Source organism: Centropristis striata, chromosome 2, assembly GCF_030273125.1.
Source record: "Centropristis striata isolate RG_2023a ecotype Rhode Island chromosome 2, C.striata_1.0, whole genome shotgun sequence".
NCBI lineage: Eukaryota > Metazoa > Chordata > Actinopteri > Perciformes > Serranidae > Centropristis > Centropristis striata.
The window spans coordinates 19,077,954-19,099,343 of NC_081518.1; the positions used below are offsets into that span (position 1 = coordinate 19,077,954).

Genomic DNA, 21,390 nt, shown 5'->3' on the forward strand with positions numbered 1-21,390 from the left:
TTGTTGGTTGGTGTTTTTCCTTTTTAATTCACTTATTTATTTGCATTGTTATATTTGTATTATTATTTGATTTATTTATATTTTTATTTTATTTTCAATTATTTTGTATGTATTTATTATTATGATTACTATTTTTACTTTACTTCTCCCTCTTATCTTTGTTATTGTTATTCCCGCTATTATTACTTTTATTATTATTAGTAGTAGTAGTAGTAGTATAAATTATCCTGTCTTGTATTTGTATGTCATGTCAGTTTGTCTTTTTCTGGTAATGTTTGTGTTGACAATACCATTATGCAAACACACTCTTTTTGTACTTTGGGGATTTTTTTTTATGTATTAAGGAACTGGCTCCTTCACACGGCTTTGTAAGTCAATATCCAAGTCATCAAAAGCATTATCGAGTCGACACGAGTCCAAGACACTAAGACTTAAGTCCACATTTGGTACATTGCACATGAAACCGTGTGTGGTAGAAGTCCACACTCTGTGTTCCTATTACTTTGTCACACATGTTTCTGTTACAACTGTCACAATGTAATAGAAGACAACAGAGCCGTCCCCCCACCCTAATCCTAAGGGGTGGAACATGAAGTCATGATGATTATATTACATGTCGAGTATTAACTGTCCACCATGAGTCCAGTAATGCTAGAAGAATGTGTGCCCAAATTCACAAACTTCACCAACAGAAAAAGTGTTTTCTAACTACAGCTCCTCTCCGATGTAATGACACCTGGCTGCTGCACAAAGAGTTCAGATGAGGCTAAGAGCCATTAGAAACAGTTCTGACACACAGACGGCTGAATTACCTTGGACTTACAAAGAGCTCCATCTCCTCCAAAAGCCCCGTTACAGGGACAACAGAAATACAATTTTAGGATGATTAGATGACTCACACGGAGCTTTGAGGACCCCAAACACCTCGTCTGTCTGTCTGTGTCTGTCTGTCTGTCTGTCTCTCTTTGTCTGTCTGTCTGTGTGTCTGTCTGTCTGTGTGTCTGTCTGTCTGTGTCTGTCTGTCTGTCTGTCTGTCTGTGTCTCTCTCTCTGTGTTTGTCTGTCTGCCTGTCTGTCTGCCTGTCTGTCTGTGGGTGGTTGACGTGACGCTCAATTTTTGTGTTCCCAGTGACAAATATTACTAAAATTTGATAATATTTCATTAAAATTAATGTTTTAATATGCAGTTCATTCTTCTACATCTAATCCATCTGCAAACAACTAGTATTGTTCTTCAACTATGCAAATATTCTGTTATGAACATGACATTTGTCCACCGGTGCAACTGTACTAGGTAGCATTACTTATCTTAAAACAACTGTAATTTAATGAAAAATTAATCTAAATACATTAAAATACTTGAATACATGTCATACGAGTGTTTACTTAATGAATCTAGAGGATATAAGTGTTAAGGTCCCCATGTAGAGTTATTATGACACATTACATTTTGTCCGCAAAACTGGTGTCCTCCTGGAGCAACGCCATTATGTAGATATAAAACAGGCATTAATGTGACCACCCCATTACTGAGAGGGGTCCTTCCAGAATCAGGAAGGACAGAAGACATCTCTGGAGCAGGTGGACTGCACACAAGATCAGTTCTGTCTCAAATATTTTCATATATTACTATTTCCGTGCAGTGTTGGAACTGGTTGTCCTAAGGTAGTCCTTTGGTACAACGCAGTTTAAGTATTGATCTGAATATTTTTATCAATTTACATTGATTGATCATTGAAAATAATGTAAATTGATAAAAAATATTCATAACTAATATGCCTTGGGCTTATCTATCTTATCTGTCCAACATTCTCTGAATTAAATAATGACATTCTTTATTTTGTTGCACCGGTGGACACATTTTAGGATTACCACACCAAAAGTTAATAATATGCTAAATATATGAAGAATTAGAAATGGACACATTCAGTTTTGAATTATTCACATATAAGGGAATATAATTGTATGTCATTTGACATATATTTTTGAATTATTCTTTTTCTCACTTTGAATTTGAGTTCACGTCAACCACCCCTGTGTGTGTGTCTGTCTGTCTGTGTGTCTGTCTGTGTGTCTCTCTGTCTGTCTGTCTGCCTGTCAGTCTGCCTGTGTCTGTCTGTGTCTGTGTCTCTATGTTTGTCTGTCTGTGCGTGTGTGTATGTGTGTGTGTGTCTGTCTGTCTGTCTGTCTGTCTGTATGTCTGCCTCTCTGCCTGTCAGTCTCCCTGTGTGTGTGTGTGTGTGTGTGCGCACGTGCTCATGCCTTCCTCTCAGTGTGTGACTTTGTTGGAAACCGCTGAGTCAGCTTGGCGTCATTTTAAAGTAGTGTGGTAGCAGAGGAGCCGCGTTCAGACCAGACGTGACTCACTGCTCTGTGGGAACATCCAGCCTAAAGCTTCATTCCAGCACACGGAGTTACAGTAATCCAGCAGCCGCTCGCTCACATTTGTGAACATTCTCAATCTGGCCCATGGAAATACTTCTCATCCGTGCTGCTGAGCGTCACGCCTCCGTCACTCTGCTCCGCTCATCCATGCCACATCACTCTGCACCACCAGACAAACTGGGCTGGATCAAAGGATCAGCTGAGATCCTGTTGCCTCGTTCATAGATGTTTGTGCGTGCGTGCGTGCATGTGTGTGCGTGTGTGTGTTACTCACAGCTGTGGAAAAACAGTGGGGATGGCAGATGGGTTTGGATGAAAAACTGTGTTGACTTTGTTTGATACTGTGACTGTGTGACTGTGTGAGTGTGTGTGACTGTGTGTGTGTGTGTACCTTCTGCAGCTCTGTGACGTACTGAGCCACCATGAAGGCTGACAGTGTGGTGAAGCTCTCAGCTGTGGCAGCAATGTGAGAGTACATCCTCTCTATCAACCTGGAGCACTGGAGGAACACGTCACCATCTGGATGTGAAAAACAACAACAGAGATATTAATAATGTTGGTCTTTTTGTGCACTTGTTGCTGTGGGGAGCAGGAGAAGTTTGAGTTGCATGGCACGTTTCTTCGGTGCATGAAACTCTTCAGACTGATTATAAATAAAAAAATTAAGTAGATGTGTTTTAAACAAACATCTCTAGTGGATTTAGACTGAAAAGATTATGAACTTCTTTGATTTGTGGAAGGCTAATGCTACTGAGCTCAGCTCCAGATAAAGGGGGAAAAGGATGAATTTCCTCTTTAAAATGTAATAAAGCATCAAACTGACTTTCCAGTTGATTTATTAAAATTTACTTCTACTTTTTGTTACTTATCAGCCATGGAGATACAAACCACAAGCCAGACCTGACAGGACAGTATTACGTGACACGTTCAAGACTTCATATTTTCATAGACCTCATATTTTCTTAACCTGCAGCTTTTCATTGTGTCTGGACTTTTTTCCCAAGTAGGTTCATTCAAACAATCATTTGCACAGATCCATGTAGAGCGTTGATCTCCAAAACAAATGTGTTTTTCCCCCACATTTATTTATGGTAATGTATTCTCTAGTTGAAGTCTGTGTGTGTGTGTGTGTGTGTGTGTGTTACCTGTGTCACTGTCTCCTCTCTGCCGACCCTCCTGCATGATGGACGCCACCAGTCGATAGAAGACATTTAAGAATGGCGGTGCAGCGTTCAACATCACCTGGACACAACAAGTATACAGTTATTAAATATGTGTATACAGTAAAACATCAGTAGTAGAATTAACCTGTACTGTAGCTGCTTTAAGACATGTAAAGTGTTGCAGCTCTTAAAGGTTGAGGGTTGGTGACCCTCTGTTTCCTAACCCTTAGGTCACAGACTGACAATAACAATAACCTTCTTTATTTAGCGGGTTCAAAACAGGGCTAAAATGTGCTCAACATGCTTTAACCCTTTGATGCACAACATGGGTCTAAAGTGACCCGATATATAGGATTTTTTATGTTCTATATCTTTGCAATAAATTATTTTCATCATTAAGTATTCCAGGTTTTCCTCAATTATTTTTTTTTGATCATCATACATAGTAATTTTATGCTTTCCTTGATTATTTTTTTAATAAAATCCCTTTTTGTGTCACAACTCTTCTAATGCTTTAGCTAAGTAGCTTGCTAAGCTAACTACTTAGCTAACTTCTTGGATAAGTATTTAGCTAAGTAGCTTGCTAAGCTAACTACTTGGCTAAGTAGCTTGGCTAAATAGTTAGCTAAGTAGCTTGCTAAGCTAACTACTTAGCTAACTTCTTGGCTAAGTAGTTAGCTTAGCACACTACTTAGCTAAGTCGTGAGCTACATAATAATACAAAAACATATTTTTTTTTCATACAGTATGAGAGGCAAAATGGAAATAATGATCTGTTGGTATCAAAAACAAGATATTTAGAAACACACAGCAAGCATTACATAACATGGGAAAGGAATGGGGGTCATTTTTGACCCATGTTGTGCATTAGAGGGGTGTCAATATGTTGTGAATCAAAGGGTTAAATAACATGAGAAAAAAACGAGACAATTAAAAACAAGTGAGAATACTGCGCAATGACACCAGGCCATCAAATGAACAATAAACCACAAGAAGAGCTATACTATGAACAAAAAATATGCAAAAGATACGAATTATAACAAGAGTCTGAGTGAGTTAATGATGATGCTGAATAATTATTAATAATCACATAATAATAATCATTTTTAAATGCCATTCAAAGACATTTACATAGCCTGGATCTCCTGTAGGCTTGGATAGAGAAGTCAACAGGTTTGGGGCATATTGGCAAATTAACTGATAAAACAAAAGAAACAAATGAAAGATTAATATCAGTACTTCTGAATGAATTGTAGTTGATTGATGGATTGTCCAGTATAGACAGCGGATGGGCTTTTTCTACACTTAAAGACACTTCAAATTAAAGTGTAATATGTTGAACAGAGAAACCTTTGTGGATTTGGACCAAGCAGCTCTATAATATCTGTCCATCTCATTATTTTACTGATTGAGTCATAAACCTGCAGCCCAAAAAGTGACGAAGGTACAAGTTGGATTCCACGTTAGCATTTCTGTCCACACCTCGCTCTCTGTTCTCTGTTCAGAGCCACCGTGTGCTGAGGGAGAATATAAAGGACGGGAGATGATGTCACTAGCTCTAATTGGAGCCTGGTAATGGTTTCCATCGACCTAAACCAGCTCCATGCCAACCCCTGGTGCATGCCAGCTCCTCTCCTCTCCTCTCCTCTCCTCTCCTCTCCTCTCCTCTCCTCTCCTCTCCTCTCCTCTCCTCTCCTCTCCTCTCCTCTCCTCTCCTCTCCTCTCCTCTCCTCTCCTCTCCTCTCCTCTCCTCTCCTCTCCTCTCTCCTATCACACCTCCTTTCGCCAGCTCACTCACCTCTTTCTCTACTTTCTCCGCAAACTTCCCTCGTGCATCGCATTCAAATCACATCTTTTCTTCTCTGCCTCCTGTTTCTTCCCTCATCTTTTTATCACTTATTTATCCCCTTCCTCTATAAATGTTCTCTCTTTTCCTTTCCCTGGTTCCACTTTCACCCCCCCTCTCCTCTACCACTGTCTTCTGTTCTCACAAACATCTGACATCAGTTAGCTGGTACTTGCCCTTTTTGATTCAGAGCAGCTGCCCTGATTCACTCACACTATATCAAAGAAGAACTGTCAAGATTTCAGAAAGCGAGTCTAAAAACATTATCACATTATCACCATTATAACATGAATGCAGCGCGTAAAGTGAAGAAAAGGCCGCGTGTGGGCTGGAATGTGAATTCCTGTTTTAAAGTTTTACATTTCTAGTAAAATGTCTTTCCATAGTGAAAAATGTTGTTCCTTTTTTTGAGACTTCTGGTGCAATGCAAGCACTTCCAGTAAAAGTGGAAAATGTGCAGCACGTCTCTGGTTGAGCTGCAATATCCTTTCTTTACCAGCGACATTCCTCTGGGCATCCTGTGGGCTCAGCATCACACACTGAGCTTTAACCACCTTCATTACACACAGGTTAGCTTTGCTTTCACTATTGTGTGTGTTTTTTTCTATAAACCAAGACTAGGTTGGAACCTAGTACATAGGCAATGTGCCAAATTGTTGCAGGGATAGTCAGCTGTGTCTATAAATGTCAATTACTGGATACTAAAGAGGCTGTGCATGACATTTTAAACATTAAAACAGCAATAAACTAATATTTAGTGGAGTAATGGCGTCACATTCCCTCCATGTGTTTAAATCCCAGCTTCTCTGTTCTTAGTTGACAGCAAACTATTTCTCCTGTCTGGTAAACAGGATATCCTGGGTTCATATCCCAGCAGTGCCTTGTTGTTAGAGAGATTGTCTTTTACTTGACTACTGCAACGCCCTCCTGACGGCCTGCCAGACTGCACAGTAAAACCGCTTTAGATGATGCAGAACGTGGCGGCGTGCCTGTTCTACAACCAGCCAAAAAGGTCACATCTCATGCTCATCCAGCTCCACTAGCTACCTGTTGCAAGCTGCATCAAATTCAAATCTCTAATGCTGGTCTACAAAGTTGTCTCCGGTACTGCACCCAGCTACCTGAACACCCTGATTGAGACATGCGCTACCTAACGACCGTTGCGCTCTTCCAAAGAACGGTGCCTAGCTCTACCCCCCGTTGGTGCAAGGCAATGCAGACTCTTGGCATTTCCTTTTCCCCGTTGGTGGAACCACTACCAGTTCCTACCAGAGCTGGGGCGTCCCTCTCTACCTTTAAAAACCTCCTGAAGACCCAGCTCTTCAGAGAGGACCTTCTCTCCTAGCACCACACCACAACTCTACTAACGGCTCTTATTGCACTATAACTTCATTGTTCCCCTTTTTTCCTGTAAGTCGCTTTGGATAAAAGCGTCTGCTAAATGGCTAAATGTAAATGTAAATTTGTTGTGGTAGCTGGTCTGGCAACGAGTGCATGTTAGTGCATGTGAGTCCACTAGCCGCCTCTCTGGACTACTATCGTATTATTTAAAAGCTTCCCAACCTGCCAGTTCCCCCTCAGGTTACACTGTTCACGGAGCATTAGTGCTGTTAGCTTCTGCCATGTTGAGAGCCATATGCAGACATTCTGTGAATTCTATTTTCTGCAGTTTCCTACAGTGGTCCCAGTAAGCTGGGTGATGTGGCCCTCAGAGAATATCACCATATTGCTTCCTCAGCCGTTATCTCCCTCCCTCCACCTCTTCCTACCTGAGGATGACACTGGATGATGGCGAAGAGTGCCTCGTGAACGGCCAGGAACGCTGAGTGGTAGACAGGTGGGGTCAAGTGGTCGAGGGGCACCGCCTGGAGCGCTCCGAGGACCAAGGTGACATGATGGGGGTTGGTGATGAGCCCCTCCCCCTGGCGCAGCAGTGATGTCATTGACATCACCGTGGGAACGGTGAAGGGAAGGGTCAGAGAAATGTCCAGAGAGGACGATTTCACTAAGAACTGTAACACAGAGAAGCACACACCAAGGTTAGAATAGTTTGGGATTTTTCATTAGTTTTAATTTCATTGTGAATTTTTGTTTTCAGATTCAGATAGTTTTAATTAGTTTTTACAGGGAGTTTGCTAGTTTTAGTTTAGTTTTTATTAGTTTTAGTGTTAGTTGTAGTTTTTTGTAATGGGCTATGTGTTGGGTGTGAGATTCAAAGAGGTCATAATAAATTTTGCCTTTATTTCCTTTGGTTTATCCATCTCAGCCCCAATAAGGTTAACTAGAAAATTTCCTCTGGGGAAATTCTGAAATGACCACGGGGGCTACTGCCTGTGTGTGTACACTATGATGAGATTCTTCAGAGATTTCAAACTATGCACTTTAACCTCAAAATGTGTGTGTGTGTGTGTGTGTGTGTGTGTGTGTGTGTGTGTGAAACGTGTATCTGGAGGAGTGTGTGTGTATGTATGTGTGTGTGTGTAATTTAAATCGCATAAAGTTACCTGTGTGTGTGTGTGTGTGTGTGTGTGCGCGCGCGCGCGTGTTTGAAGCATGTGTATGCATGTGTGAGGAGTGTGCGCGCTTACGCGCATGTGTGTGTATCTGTCACTGTAATCACATCAAAGATCAAAGCAATCAACAGAATTAACTGACACCTGTTCCGGGACAGTGACAGCAGAGGTGGACAGACTGGAATTTCTGGCCTCGAACAGAAAGCATTTTTGGCAAAACCATAATAGCTATCATTGATCCGACTTCACTTTGAGCGTCCTGAGTTCTTCCTGAACGTCTACATATGTTTGTTTTTTTTTCCCGAAAAATGAAAAAATAGCTTTGTTAGAGTGATCTAAAAAAACTGTTCCATCTCCCTTTTTCAGAAATCTTCCTGCGTTTTTAATATGGGAGCCAATGAGGCTGTTGGTGCGTGTTGGTGGCACATCTGTGCGTCCTACGGCCAAACTATAAATCTGACAGCTTTACCAGAGGATTTTGAGCGAGAAGACTAATTTTCCTACGTTTCAATGTATAAATTATTTCTGTAGAGTGGAATTTGTAGCCTGGAGCGCAGTTTTCAAATTTAGTTTTTGACAATTTTTTCTCTCCCTCTACACTCTGGCGATGATGTCACACACTGTGACACGAACATTCTGTGCAATACACACCCATTATAATCTCAGAATTTCTCCAAAAATGATCATTGTCATTGAACAGGGATTGATAAAAAACTATATGACCTATCGAAACGTGGATTAATACACCGATACACAAGACTTGTGTCTACTGTTTAAAGTTTAAATGGAGTCTCTAGGTGAAATTATGCCGGAGAAGTAGACGTTTAAAAATCTCCAATTATTGTTCTTTTTCGCTATTTTTTTTTCGGCTGTCCCATTCATTTCAATTCAAAATTTTGGGCAGTTTTTCGCGACAAAAATTCGTATTCTGTAGAGAAAAGTAATAGCACACCGATCCCGATCAAACCGCACGTTTTGATATATAATTTGTCCTGCAACTCTTCAAGTTGTAGGACAAGTAGCGGGACGAAATTGCGTCCGGAAGAGGAAGTAGAAAAAATCTGGGGCTTTGCCCCGAGCACTGGTCCCTACAGCTATTGCTGTATGGGACCAGTGCTTGGTGCGATTGCCCTTTGGCCCTAATAACTCTTACAGATCCAGGTGTTTTTCCAGGTGTAGACATCCCAGTCTCAGTAAACATATTTACCATGTGTTCCTGCATGTTCACTAACAGAATCCTCTTTCTAATAGAGTTTCGAATAAATTATGTATGAAAAAAGTTGACAAAGACGAAATCAAAATACATTTTCACTTTAGATAGTTTTGTAACCACAAGATACAGTTTCAATTAGTTATGTTTTTTTTCAAAACTCTTGTTTTTATTTAAACTTTATTTTAACTATAATAACTTTGGCACACACAGGGAGAGTTAACACAACTATGAGCGCAGATACACACATAATATGTCAGAATTTTCCGATTGAATTATTGCCCAGGCCTAAATTCAGCCATCGTTAATTTCAACATTTGCACCTGTGCTTTACACCGACTGTTTCAAGTCAACAGGTCCGATGCATAAAAGGCCTATTATGTATCTGTAGAAAAAATTATGCTCAAGCAGTGTTTTGGCACATTGCACTACTTTGCCTAATTTCTGTAAAAGTTGTTTCAGACCTTCACGTCTGTCCCCCCAAAAATAGGACATTTACACATATTCATGAGCTTTTAAAATGTTAATATTTACAGGCATTAAATTTAGATGATTGAAGACTTTTAAATGGGCCTTCTCTCACACTGTAATATAAACACCACATCACACAGTGAAGGCCATATGCACATAGTGAGTGTGGGTAACAGAGACAGAACAGCATGGTTAGCATATTGAAGTACTGTGTATGTGTGTGTGTGTGTGTGTGTGTGTGTGTGTGTGTTCTTGTACTTCCTACATAGTGAGGACCGCTACACGTTTTTAACCAACAGAATGAGGACATTTTTGCAAAGTAAGGACATTTTGACCAATCCTCACTTCTTTAAAGGCTTTTTTGAGATTTCAGACTTTGTTTTAAGGGTTAAAGTTACAATTAGGGTTATGTTTAAACTGAAACTGTTTTGTTGGGTTAGAGCAACTAACTAAAATTAACTAAAATTATAGTGAAAATGTCCTCCGTTTTCGTCTTTGTCAACTTGTTTCATACATAATGAAAGGAAATAAAGGCAAAATTTACTGTGACCTCTTTTAATCTCCCACCCAACAAATACCTCATTACAAAAAACTAAAACTAATAAAAACTAAACTAAAACTAGCAAACTCACTCTAAAAGCTAACTTAAACTAACTGAATTTAAAAAAACAAAAATTCACAACGAAATTAAAACTAAAACTGATGAAAAATCCAAAACTATTATAAAATTGCAAGGAAATTCACTATTCTAATGAGGGCCCTCACAAAGATAGAAGTACAAGAATGTGTGTGTGTGTGTGTGTGTGTGTGTGTGTGTGTGTGTGTGTGTGTGTGTGTGCAGTATGGTTAAGCAGATTGCTGTGCTGTCTGTCTGCTCCACCCAGCAGGCCAGATGGAAAACACATTGACTAAAGGAGCCTCAGTGGAAATGACAATGGGCAGGCTGATGGAGGTTTGGCTGCTGAGTCAGTCAGACGGCTGGTACATCAACACTGTCACTAAATGATGTTGGGGCCAAAGAACAGACTGTATAATACTGTCCCCTGCTTGTCTTAATGTTCCTCTGCAAGTCACACTCTTTGTTTGCACATGGAAGAAATATTTCAATCACATGATTATAAATAAGTAATGACAGCCTTGATGTTACACTTTCCCATGATGTTACACAAAGAAGCAGTTTGTTTCAGGTGTGCCTTAAAATACATCCACAGGTGTGTCTCTATTTAACTCTAATGTTGTCAATAAACCTATCAGAAGCTTCCAAAGACATGACAGCATCATCTGGGCTTTCCCAAATTGTTTCAAGGCATAATAATGTTAGTGTATGTAAACTTCTGACTTTGAAGAAAGTAATAAAAAAATTGTCTAAAAAAATCCTTCTCTCATTATTCTGGCATTTAGCAAATAGAAATAATTTTGGTAATCCTAACGGACCTAAAACAGGAAAAATGATTGTCTGATTTCATCTCAGACAGTGAGAAAAAAAGCATATGTGTCTTTTTATATAGTGTATGTAAACTTCTGGTTTCAACTGTATATGTGATATGTATATATATACTTCAGGGCAAGCGTTTGGAGGCAACTTAAATGTTCTGTTCACAGTGGCTTTCTTAAAAACCAGTATGGATTCTTTTGGATTTTTGGATGTTTACTGCATGATCAGACTTTACCTTTATTGAATTGAACCATTTTCCTGAATTTACTTTTAGGTATACATTGATGTTAGCAGACCATTGCTGAATAAATGTTAACTAAAGAAAAGAAGGGCTTAGTTTTAGGGTTGTGAAGATTTGGAAGAGTCACAACTTCAGTGCAAAAGTAAAAAACAAATCACAGTTTGTATTATTCACTTTAGCTCTTTGGCTTTTGAGAATTTGGATACAAAAATCCCAATAAATCTCAACTGTGTTCATATCTCTGACAAACTACCACAGAAATGGCTAGAAAGAAGCAGCTGATTAAAGAAACAAGATTACAGATTTATACATTAAGGAAAGAAGGATACACAATAAAAACTCAAAGACCTGATAATTATAGTAAAAATGTGTTCTAATAAGTGACTCTTTATATAATAATCACGTTTATTTTGATGCAAAGTATAGCAATAAAACTATGATCTTTTTTTGTACAAATTTGATCTTGCTTCCAAACTTTTGGCCTGTAGTGTATATGTGTATATATATATATATATATATATATATATATATATATATATATATATATATGACAAAAGCGAATGAAAAAAGTGCTCAGGTTCAGCAGATTCAGTCATTTTAGGTCAGAATGCAGCTCATCCTGTCAGGTTGGCAGAGAAACTGCAACGATAAAATATAACTTCCCTCTCGTCCTCAGATACTGTTCAGCACTCCTGCAGTTTGGACATTTTTGACACCATTCTAAACATTCAGCATTTACTCCTGCCAGTCTGATACAACTAGTTTATTTTTAATATTTTATTGAATCAAAAAATGCCTGAGTCTAACGGGAAAATCAAAAACCTCTGTTAAAGCATATGTCTGTCTGTGTGTTTGTATACTGTATGCCCACTGAAGCAGATTCTACCATGTGTTTGCAGCAGATGACCGTGTGTGTGTGTGTGTGTGTGTGTGTGTGTGTGTGTGTGTGCTTCTCACCACCATAGCAGATATTATCTGTGGTGCAATGAGCCACAGAGCTTTAGCGCAGGGCTCAGGTAACTGACAGCAGGACAGCAGCTTAATGATGATGACTGCAGGTAGCACCTCCTGGAGAAGAGCAGAGAGAGAAAACACTTTATTAGCTACACATTTAACTCTATGGAGTCTTGGGCTATGTTGTCCATTTTTTAATCTATTGGAGCTATTTAGTTCTTGTTAGTATTTAGTTGTCTGTTTAGTTGTCTGAAACTGATTGATTTCTAATAGAAGAGAAGAGAAAAAAACAGTACCAACATTGAAAGTTCAACTAATGATAAAAAAAATAACAGCACTTGTGAGCAAAATCAAAACAGACTCAAAGTAGGACTGCTGTCTCTGCACTCACTCGTCACTGTACATACGATCGATTAGTTCTTCTCGAGTTTGGATATCAAGAGCTTCTGTGTTTCAATGTGCTTCTCCAATATTTCTTGCTGATGAAAAACTGTAAAGATGGCGGCGCGCACAGTCGCAGCGGCCCGGAGCTCTACCTCTTGAACTGTGCAACTGGAGCTGAACTGTGCAACTGGAGGAGGACTGCTCCAAACAAAATGTTTTTGTCTTGTACAATGACAATAAAGTTCTATTCTATTCTATTATTAACAATGAGTATTGTTAGATTATTTTAGACGTTTGTTTATTTTGATAATATTTTGTTTTGCTAGTTAATCTTTTAGTTTAATCATCATTATTGTTTAGCATATTTAGTTTACATATTATTTTTTGTGTTTTATGAAATTTGGGTGGCCACCGTGGGCGCCTGATGTTATATAGGTAGGAGGGTAGGCAGAGGGCCGTCATGCACCTGGGTGGGCCTATGGTTTTTTACCAGCGCGAAGAGAGGCAGCAGGAGCCATGTTTCTTTGTTCTTTTTGTTTGCTTGCTCGCAATGGATAAAATAAACCTTTGGAACGAACAATCATGTATGGACATCACCTTCTTTGCCTGCGTACACCACGCGCTCATGGTGCATCAGTGGCATTTTGATTAAGTTTGTTTTAAGTTTAATTTTGTTATTTTTTTTCGGACAAAATTGCCATAACAGAATGCTTTTCATGTCTTTTTGTGTCTTTTTTGGTCATTTAGTCCAACATAAAATGTGATTTTGAATCTTTTTTTTACTTTCAAAACACTATCATGCTCAATAAAAAAAATTGTGCAAATGTGAACAAAGGTTGCAAATCTAACATATAAGAGGGTTACATCCAGTTTTTCCATTTTGTGTCTTTTGTAGTGTTTTTTTTAGTTATTAAATTTCTTTTTTGGTCATTTTGTGTCTTTTTGTGGTCATTTTGTGTATTTTTTTAGTCATGTTATGTCTTTTTGTGTCTTTTCTTTTAGCAATTTGTTGGGGGGGGGGGGGGGGGGGTTTGTGTCTTTTGTAGTGTCTTTTTTTAGTTATTAAATTTCTTTTTTGGTCATTTTGTGTCTTGTTTAGTCCTTTAGTCCAACATAAAATGTGATTTTGAATATTTTTTTACTTTCAAAACACTATCATGCTGAATAAAGAATTTTAAATGTTGCAAATGTGAACAAAGGTTGCAAATATAACATATAAGAGGGTTCCATCCAGTTCTATCATTTTATACTAAATATATTTGAGCTTGTCTCCAGTTTTACTTGGTATATCATCATCAAACTGAAGCTGGCTTCAAGGAGTTTACAGCCAGAACTTTACTCCAGAGGGTTAATACACAGAATAGAAGAACAGATCTCTGCTCCAGCAAGTAGAAGAGCTTCTCATGTAAATCATTTTAGTAACACCACTGAATTAAAACAGAAGAAGAAAAGTTTCTGGGATATTTCAACATAAAAAGCAAAAGTGCAGAAGTAGTGAGGATGCTGCTCACCCTGTGGCCCCCGGCCCTCAGCCTGCCAGCGTCCAGCCCCTCTCTGATCAGCAGCAGCAGCAGGTTGAAGCGACTTGTTGTACTTCTCTCCAGCAGGTGGCGCAGCAGCTCCTGCACAGCCGGCTCCAGCTCACAGACATCACTCGAAGACAGCCAAGAAGCTGAAAGCAGGAGTAAAAAAAACTGAAATACAAAACTCCTTCCAAACAAATCAACAGAGAAATCCATCCATCCATTTTCTTCCGCTTATCCGGGGCCGGGTCGCGGGGGCAGCAGGCTAAGCAGGGCATTCCAGACGTCCCTCTCCCCAGCCACAACGTCCAGCTCCTCCTGGGGGACCCCGAGGCGTTCCCAGGCCAGGAGAGAGATATAATCCCTCCACCGTGTTCTAGGTCTTCCCCGGGGCCTCCTACCAGTTGGACGTGCCCGGAACACCTCTAACGGGAGGCGCCCGGGAGGCATCCTTAACAGATGCCCAAACCACCTCAGCTGACTCCTTTCGACGCGAAGGAGCAGCGGCTCTACTCCGAGCTCCCTCCGGATGTCTGAGCTCCTCACCCTATCTCTAAGGCTGAGCCCAGCCACCCTACGGAGGAAGCTCATTTCAGCCGCTTGTATCCGCGATCTTGCTCTTTCGGTCACTACCCAAAGCCCATGACCATAGGTGAGGGTTGGAACATAGATGGACCGGTAAATCGAGAGCTTTGCCTTCCGGCTCAGCTCCTTCTTCACCACGACGGTCCGGTACAACGTCTGCATCACTGCTGACGCCGCACCCAACCGCCTGTTCATCTCACGCTCCGTTCTACCCTCACTCGTGAACAAGACCCCGAGATACTTGAACTCCTTCGCTTGAGGCAGTATCTCTCTCCCCACCCAGAGGGGACAGTCCACCGTTTTCCGGCAGAGAACCATGGCCTCAGACTTGGAGGTGCTAACTCTCATCCCAACCGCTTCGCACTCAGCTGCAAACCGCCCCAACGAGTGCTGGAGGTCCCGGCTTGATGAAGCCAAAAGAACCACATCATCTGCAAAAAGCAGAGATGCAATTCTTAGGTCACCAAACCGAATCCCTTCCTCCCCCCGGCTGCGCCTTGAGATCCTGTCCATGAAAACCACAAACAGAATCGGAGACAAGGGTCAACCCTGGCGGAGGCCAACACCCACTGGGAACGTGTTTGACGTTGTGCCGAGTATGCGGACACAGCTCTCACTTTGGTTATATAGGGACCGGATAGCTCGTAGCAACGAGCCCGGTACCCCATATTCCCGCAGTACCCCCCACAAGACTCCCCGAGGGACACGGTCGTAGGCCTTCTCCAAGTCCACAAAACACATGTAGACTGGATGGGCAAACTCCCATGACCCCTCCAGAAGTCTCGCAAGGGTAAAGAGCTGATCCGTTGTTCCACGGCCAGGACGGAAGCCGCATTGTTCCTCCTGAATCTGAGGTTCGACAATCGGCCGGAGCCTCCTTTCCAGCACCCTGGAGTAGACTTTCCCGGGGAGGCTGAGAAGTGTGATTCCACGATAATTGGAACACACCCTCCGGTCCCCCTTTTTAAAAATGGGAACCACCACCCCGGTCTGCCACTCCACTGGCACTGTCCCAGACCTCCACGCGACACTGACGAGGCGTGTCAACCATGACAGCCCAACAGTGTCCAGAGCCTTCAGCATCTCAGGGCGAATCTCATCCAACCCTGGTGCCTTGCCACCGGGTAGCTTTTTGACTACCTCGGCGACCTCTGCCAGGGATACTGGTGAGTCTTCCCCTGAGTCTTCAGACTCTGCCTCCTCAACAGAGGACGTGTTGGCTGGATTGAGGAGGTCCTCAAAGTGTTCTTTCCACCGTCTGACGACATCCACAGGTCGGGTCAGCAGGTCTCCGCCCCCGCTGAGCACAGCTTGGGCCAAGCCCTGCTTTCCCTTCCTGAGACGCCCGACGGTTTTCCAGAACCTCTTTGAGGCCGACCGAAAGTCCTCCTCCATGGCCTCCCCGAATTCCTCCCATACTCGAGTTTTTGCTTCAGCGACTGCCGCAGCTGCAGCCCTTCTGGCCGAACGGTACCTGTCTGCTGATTCCAGAGACCCCTCGGCCAGCCAAGACCGAAAGGCCTCCTTCTTCAGCTTGACGGCCTCCCTCACCGCTGGTGTCCACCAGCGGGTTCTTGGGTTGCCGCACGACAAGCACCGACGGCCTTCAGGCCACAGCTCCTACCAGCCGCATCAACAATTGAGGCTTTGAACATGGCCCATTCGGACTCCATGTCCCCAACCTCACCCGGGATGTTGGAGAAATTCTTCCGGAGGTGTGAGTTGAAGACCCTGCAGACAGGGGCCTCCGCTAGACGTTCCCAGCACACCCGCACTAACCGTTTGGGTTTGCCAGGTCTGTCCAGCATCCTCCCCCGCCACCTGATCCAACTCACCACCAGGTGGTGATCAGTTGACAGCTCTGCTCCTCTCTTCACCCGAGTGTCCAGAACATGCGGCCGCAGATCTGATGACACGATAATGAAATCGATCATCGATCTTTGGCCTAGAGTGCTCTGGTACCAGGTACACTTATGAGCCACTCTATGTTCGAACATGGTGTTCGTTATGGACAATCCGTGACTAGCACAGAAGTCCAATAACAAAACACCACTCGGGTTCAGATCGGGCAGGCCGTTCCTCCCAATCACCCCCCTCCAGGTACCATCATCGTTGCCCACGTGAGCGTTGAAGTCTCCCAGAAGAACTATAGAGTCTCCAGGCGGTACCCCTTCCAGGACACCACCCAGAGACTCCAAGAAGGCCGGGTACTCCGAACTGCTGTTCGGTGCATAGGCACAAACAACAGTCAGAGACCTTCTCCTCGCGACTTGCAGCCGCAAGGAGTCGACCCTCTCGTTCCTCGGGGAGAACTCCAACAAAACGGCGCTCAGCCGGGGGCTTGTGAGTATCCACACACCCGCCCGGCGCCTCTCACCCTGGGCAACTCCGGAAAAGGAGAGAGTCCAGCCTCTCTCCAGGAGTTTGGTTCCAGAGCCCACGCTATGTGTGGAGGTGAGCCCAACTATTTCTAATTGGTAAAGCTCCACCTCCCGAGCTCGGGCTCCTTCCCCGCCAGCGAGGTGACGTTCCACGTCCCCAGAGCTAGCCGCTGGAGCCGGGGGTCAGCACGCCCAGGTGCCCGCCTTCGCCTGCCGCCCGACTCACACTGCACCCGACCCCTATGCCCTACTCTGCGGGGGGTGGGCCCACAGGTCGGCAGAGAAATGTGTTAGATAAATGTTTCCCTGACACTGTCAGAGAGGTTTTCATCTCACTACAAGTTGATTCTGGGGTTGTTGTTGTTTACATTTACATTTTTTTCATTACAGTGATTGAGGACTGAAGTGACATATATATATATTTCCTTCCCCCTTTAGAAACACAGAGGAGATTCAGATTATTTACAATTTTGCAATAAAAACTGCAACATTAACTTGGTCACTGTCCATAAATTTAATCAGGTAGAATTTATCTTAGTTTTCAGAAAATCCATCTTCTAATTTGCTGTTTCCTATTAAAGGAGTAGAAAACATTTAAAAGGCTGTACGCATGTAGAAATGACCATCTACAGCATGGGTCTCAAAGTTGCGGCCCACAAGTTGTGGGCCTCACCTTGATATGAAAGTTTAATGTGAGTTTTATATGAATGACACTTTACTGTGTTGTGTGTGGAAGGTCCCTTTAATTACTTTTTTTTTTTTTCGGTAATTTTGTGTCTTTTTTTAATAATTGTGTCTTTTTTTTTTTTTAAATTGTGTCTTTTTTAAATAATTTTGTGTCTTGTTTTTGGTAATTCTGTGTCTTTTTAAAATAATTTTGTGTCTTTTTTGGTCATTTTGTTTCTTTTTTGGGTCATTTTGTGTCTTTTTTTAAGTAATTTAGTTTTTTTCTGTCATTTTGTGTCTTTTTTTGGTCATTTTGATTTGAGGTAATTTGAGTTTGAGACCCCCGATCTATAGCATTTCCACTATTGTGTTCTCTGTTTAATTTATGACATTTTTAATAAAGGGAACCTTAAGATTTATGATCACCTTATTGGAGATTGTTTGCCACAGATAAAATGTCCAATCTGTCATGCAATTAAATTATTTGTTTCCGAACAAGAACTAATTTAAAGTCATCCCAGTAAGTTTTACAACCTTTTTAAGAGTTTTAAACAGATTTAGATAATTGTCAAACTTCTTTTGGTCAACAAAATCGTGACATGAAATTTTCTTACGATGCCAAGTACAATGCAAAAACTATGCTATGTGATGAGACTTTTGTTTGCTTTGCTTTGTTGCTTTTTGTGAAATATTAAGTAATTATTTAAACCCCCATCACTTCTAATTGAAAAGAGCTGGCGTGGAATCAATCAAATGAAATCAGTTGTAAACCTATGTCAATACGGCAATATGCAGAGGCAAACGATAAAATAAAAACAGTGAGTGATTGCACAGTTGGATGTGTTTGTTCTGGTACCTGTCAGCAGTCTGTGCACACTCTGCAGGATCTGCATGTAGAGCTGGTCCAGCTCCTGCCCTTTCTCCTCCTCTCCTGGCTCCTCCTCCCTTTCTCCTCTCGTCTTCTCCACTGCTTTGTAGAAAGCAGACAGGAAATGGAGACAAGAAACCAGGAAGTCCAGCGGCCGGTGGGCGCAGCTTGTTTCTTTGAGGATCTGCTGGCAGAAGCCCTGGTAGAGGCTCCTGTGCCTCAGGCTGAGCTGCTGCTGCTGCTGCTTCTCCTCTGCTGACAGCGAGGACAGTTCACACTGCAGCATGACCGCAACAACTTCTACCACAAAGGCCTGACCCAGGACGCTGGCCGGCTGGATGTCTGACTGGCTTGGGGGCTTCAAGACCCACTCCACAGCTGGTCCCAGTGAAGCAGTGGTTCTTGTGAGCATCTGGGTCAAAGTCTGGTCCATTGGTTTACTCCTCCCCAGGTTGGAGGTCATTGCCTGGGAGAAAGACGTCAGGGACGCCAGCAGGATGTGAACGGAGGAAATAGACGCTCCTGGATCTGGTTTACCTGAACTGGGTGCCACTGGGTTTGTCATTTCCTTGCTGGTAAGATAGGAGGCAAACTGGTCTAAATTGAGTCTAACACTGCTGTTTCTGATTATAATCAACTGGACCAAAGACCTGATGAAGCCCTGTACCGCTCTGATTAAATCCAACCAATCACAACTGCCCGTGGCTCCGAATCCTCCATTGTTGCTCCGCCAAAGTAGAGAAGACACGGACGATTGCAGCAGAGTGCCGCCGTGCATGAGCTTCAAAACACTTGGGAAGTTTCTACCTTCCAGGAGACGTGTCAAGATCCTGAAGAGCTTCAGCAACAAGATGGCGTCATCTCCAGAGTCAGGAGGCTGACTGGAGGTGGAGGTGAGCATGAAGAAGAGGAGGAGGAAAACAGAAGAGAGATCCTCAGCGTTCATCCCGTCTGGGTTTAGGGTTGTTAAGATTTGGAGCAGGTCTAGCAGGTCTTTGCTCTGTGTGCCAGTCAGCAGTACAGACGGCTCTCCAGCCTTTGAGGCTCGCAAAATATCCTCAACTATAGTCTCTTTTTGCACAAATGTGGACAGAGGATGACTGGCGTCTCTCTCTAAAGCTCCAGTTTCTTCCTTCAGTGTAGGACAAACCTTGGGAACATGAGCTGCCTTGAGAACGCTCAACATCCTTTGTGTGATGGAACAAACCGTGGCGGAGAACAGCGAAGGCAACTCAGCGAGAAGAGGGCTGTGGAGGAGTTGTGAAGATATGTCAGGGACAGTGAGACAGCCGGGCGGACGCTCCTCTCCACTGCCAGGGTGTCTGCCGTGGAGCGAACTGACAAGTACATCTGCCACGCGGCCCACTTCGTCTCCACTCAGGTAGCGAGTGATCAGTGGCAGGTTGGATGTGAGCAGGTACCAGTGGGCTACGAGGCGGGAGCTGGCGTCCACACTCGCTATCTGCCCGTCCCATTCCTGCTCTCCATCCGCGCTTGCCTCCAACTCGGATTTAGCTAAAATAAACTGAGCTGCCAGCTTTAGCAGTGCTGCCGTGCTGGGTTCAGAAAGTAAAGACGTATCTAACAAAACTTTCTTCATCTGTTGCAGAGCGAGGCGTTTGAGCAGCAAACGGCTCATGGGGCTGCAGGACGACTGCAGACGTGCTGGAACACCCTCACCAGATAGGAGGCTTTCTATAGCTGTTGGTACTGGAGCACAGCCTTCTGCTTCACTGGCAGCTGCTGCCTGGGGCGCATCGAGACACGTGTATTTGCTGCAGTGGATGTTAAAGAGTGTGTCGACTTCTACCCAGGTGTACCTGAGGAGGAGGGCCGCCTCCTGGGTCTTCAGTTCCCACGGTGCTCCTGTTTCAGGCTCTGACACCTCTGACTCTTTGCGGTCCGCATTCTTTTTCCCTTTCCTCTGGGTCTTTTTCTTTACTGTCTTTTTTTCAGTAGAGAGCAGCTGCAGTAACTCCTTGACGACCTGCTGCATCTCCTCCATCAAACCTCGACTCTTCCTGACGACAGGAAGAGGAGAAGCGTTGTCTAGAGTCTTCACACTGAACAGGACAACATGAAGCAGCTGGCTGAGGCAGAACAGCTTCAGAGATGCATCTTCTCTCCTCGGCTCCGCCTTGATTTCTTTATCCTTCTCTTCATCGTCTCCTTCACCATCGACCTCCATCTCCTCTGCCTCCGTTTCCTCCTTCACCAGATCAGGTAGTATACAGCTCCTGATGCTCTCCAGCACTAATGTACAGATCTCTAGGCCCTGGGAAGGGGGCGTGTCCAGAAGACAGGTTCTGAGCGTTACAGAGACGGCCTCAGACAGCAGAGGAGGTCGGAGGTCGTCCAGTGCTGGCTGACAGATGACAGACAGCAGCTCAGAGGAGAGGCGGGGCAGCTGACGTAGCTTAGTGTAAGTCTGAAGGAGACTGCACACCATGAGCTGTTGGAAAAAAAAAACATCTTTTCTCAGTCAAAACAAATCTCTTCATCCTTAAAATGACCATATACATAGAAATGAATCACCCTGTGTTAGGGTTGTCAAAAGTATCGATACTCAAAAAAGTATCGATACTAAAACGTTGTATCCGGATACGATACTCATTTCAAAAGTATCGTGTTATTATTAGCCTTTAGCCGCAGCTAGCAATTAAAGGCTGACGTCACATTAATGATTATAAACAATGTAAATAAATAAATAAGGTACGTAGTATGCCCATATTACGTTTATTGACACAGTGTCAGTATACATAAGCA

At 43.0% G+C, this 21,390-nt stretch overlaps 1 protein-coding gene across 2 annotated transcripts in view; it reads right to left on the minus strand.

Moving 5' to 3' along the window:
- urb2 (URB2 ribosome biogenesis homolog) overlaps positions 1-21,390 on the minus strand; it is a 41,045-nt gene that overhangs the window by 8,653 nt on the left and 11,002 nt on the right. For both annotated transcript variants that reach the window (XM_059357254.1, XM_059357253.1), the window contains exons 6-11: positions 18,613-21,076; positions 14,113-14,273; positions 12,221-12,331; positions 7,163-7,405; positions 3,530-3,626; positions 2,776-2,903 (exon numbers count right to left, since the gene is read on the minus strand). In XM_059357254.1, the coding sequence (XP_059213237.1) occupies positions 2,776-2,903; positions 3,530-3,626; positions 7,163-7,405; positions 12,221-12,331; positions 14,113-14,273; positions 18,613-21,076 (3,204 nt within the window). The remainder of the gene's footprint in view (positions 1-2,775; positions 2,904-3,529; positions 3,627-7,162; positions 7,406-12,220; positions 12,332-14,112; positions 14,274-18,612; positions 21,077-21,390) is intronic.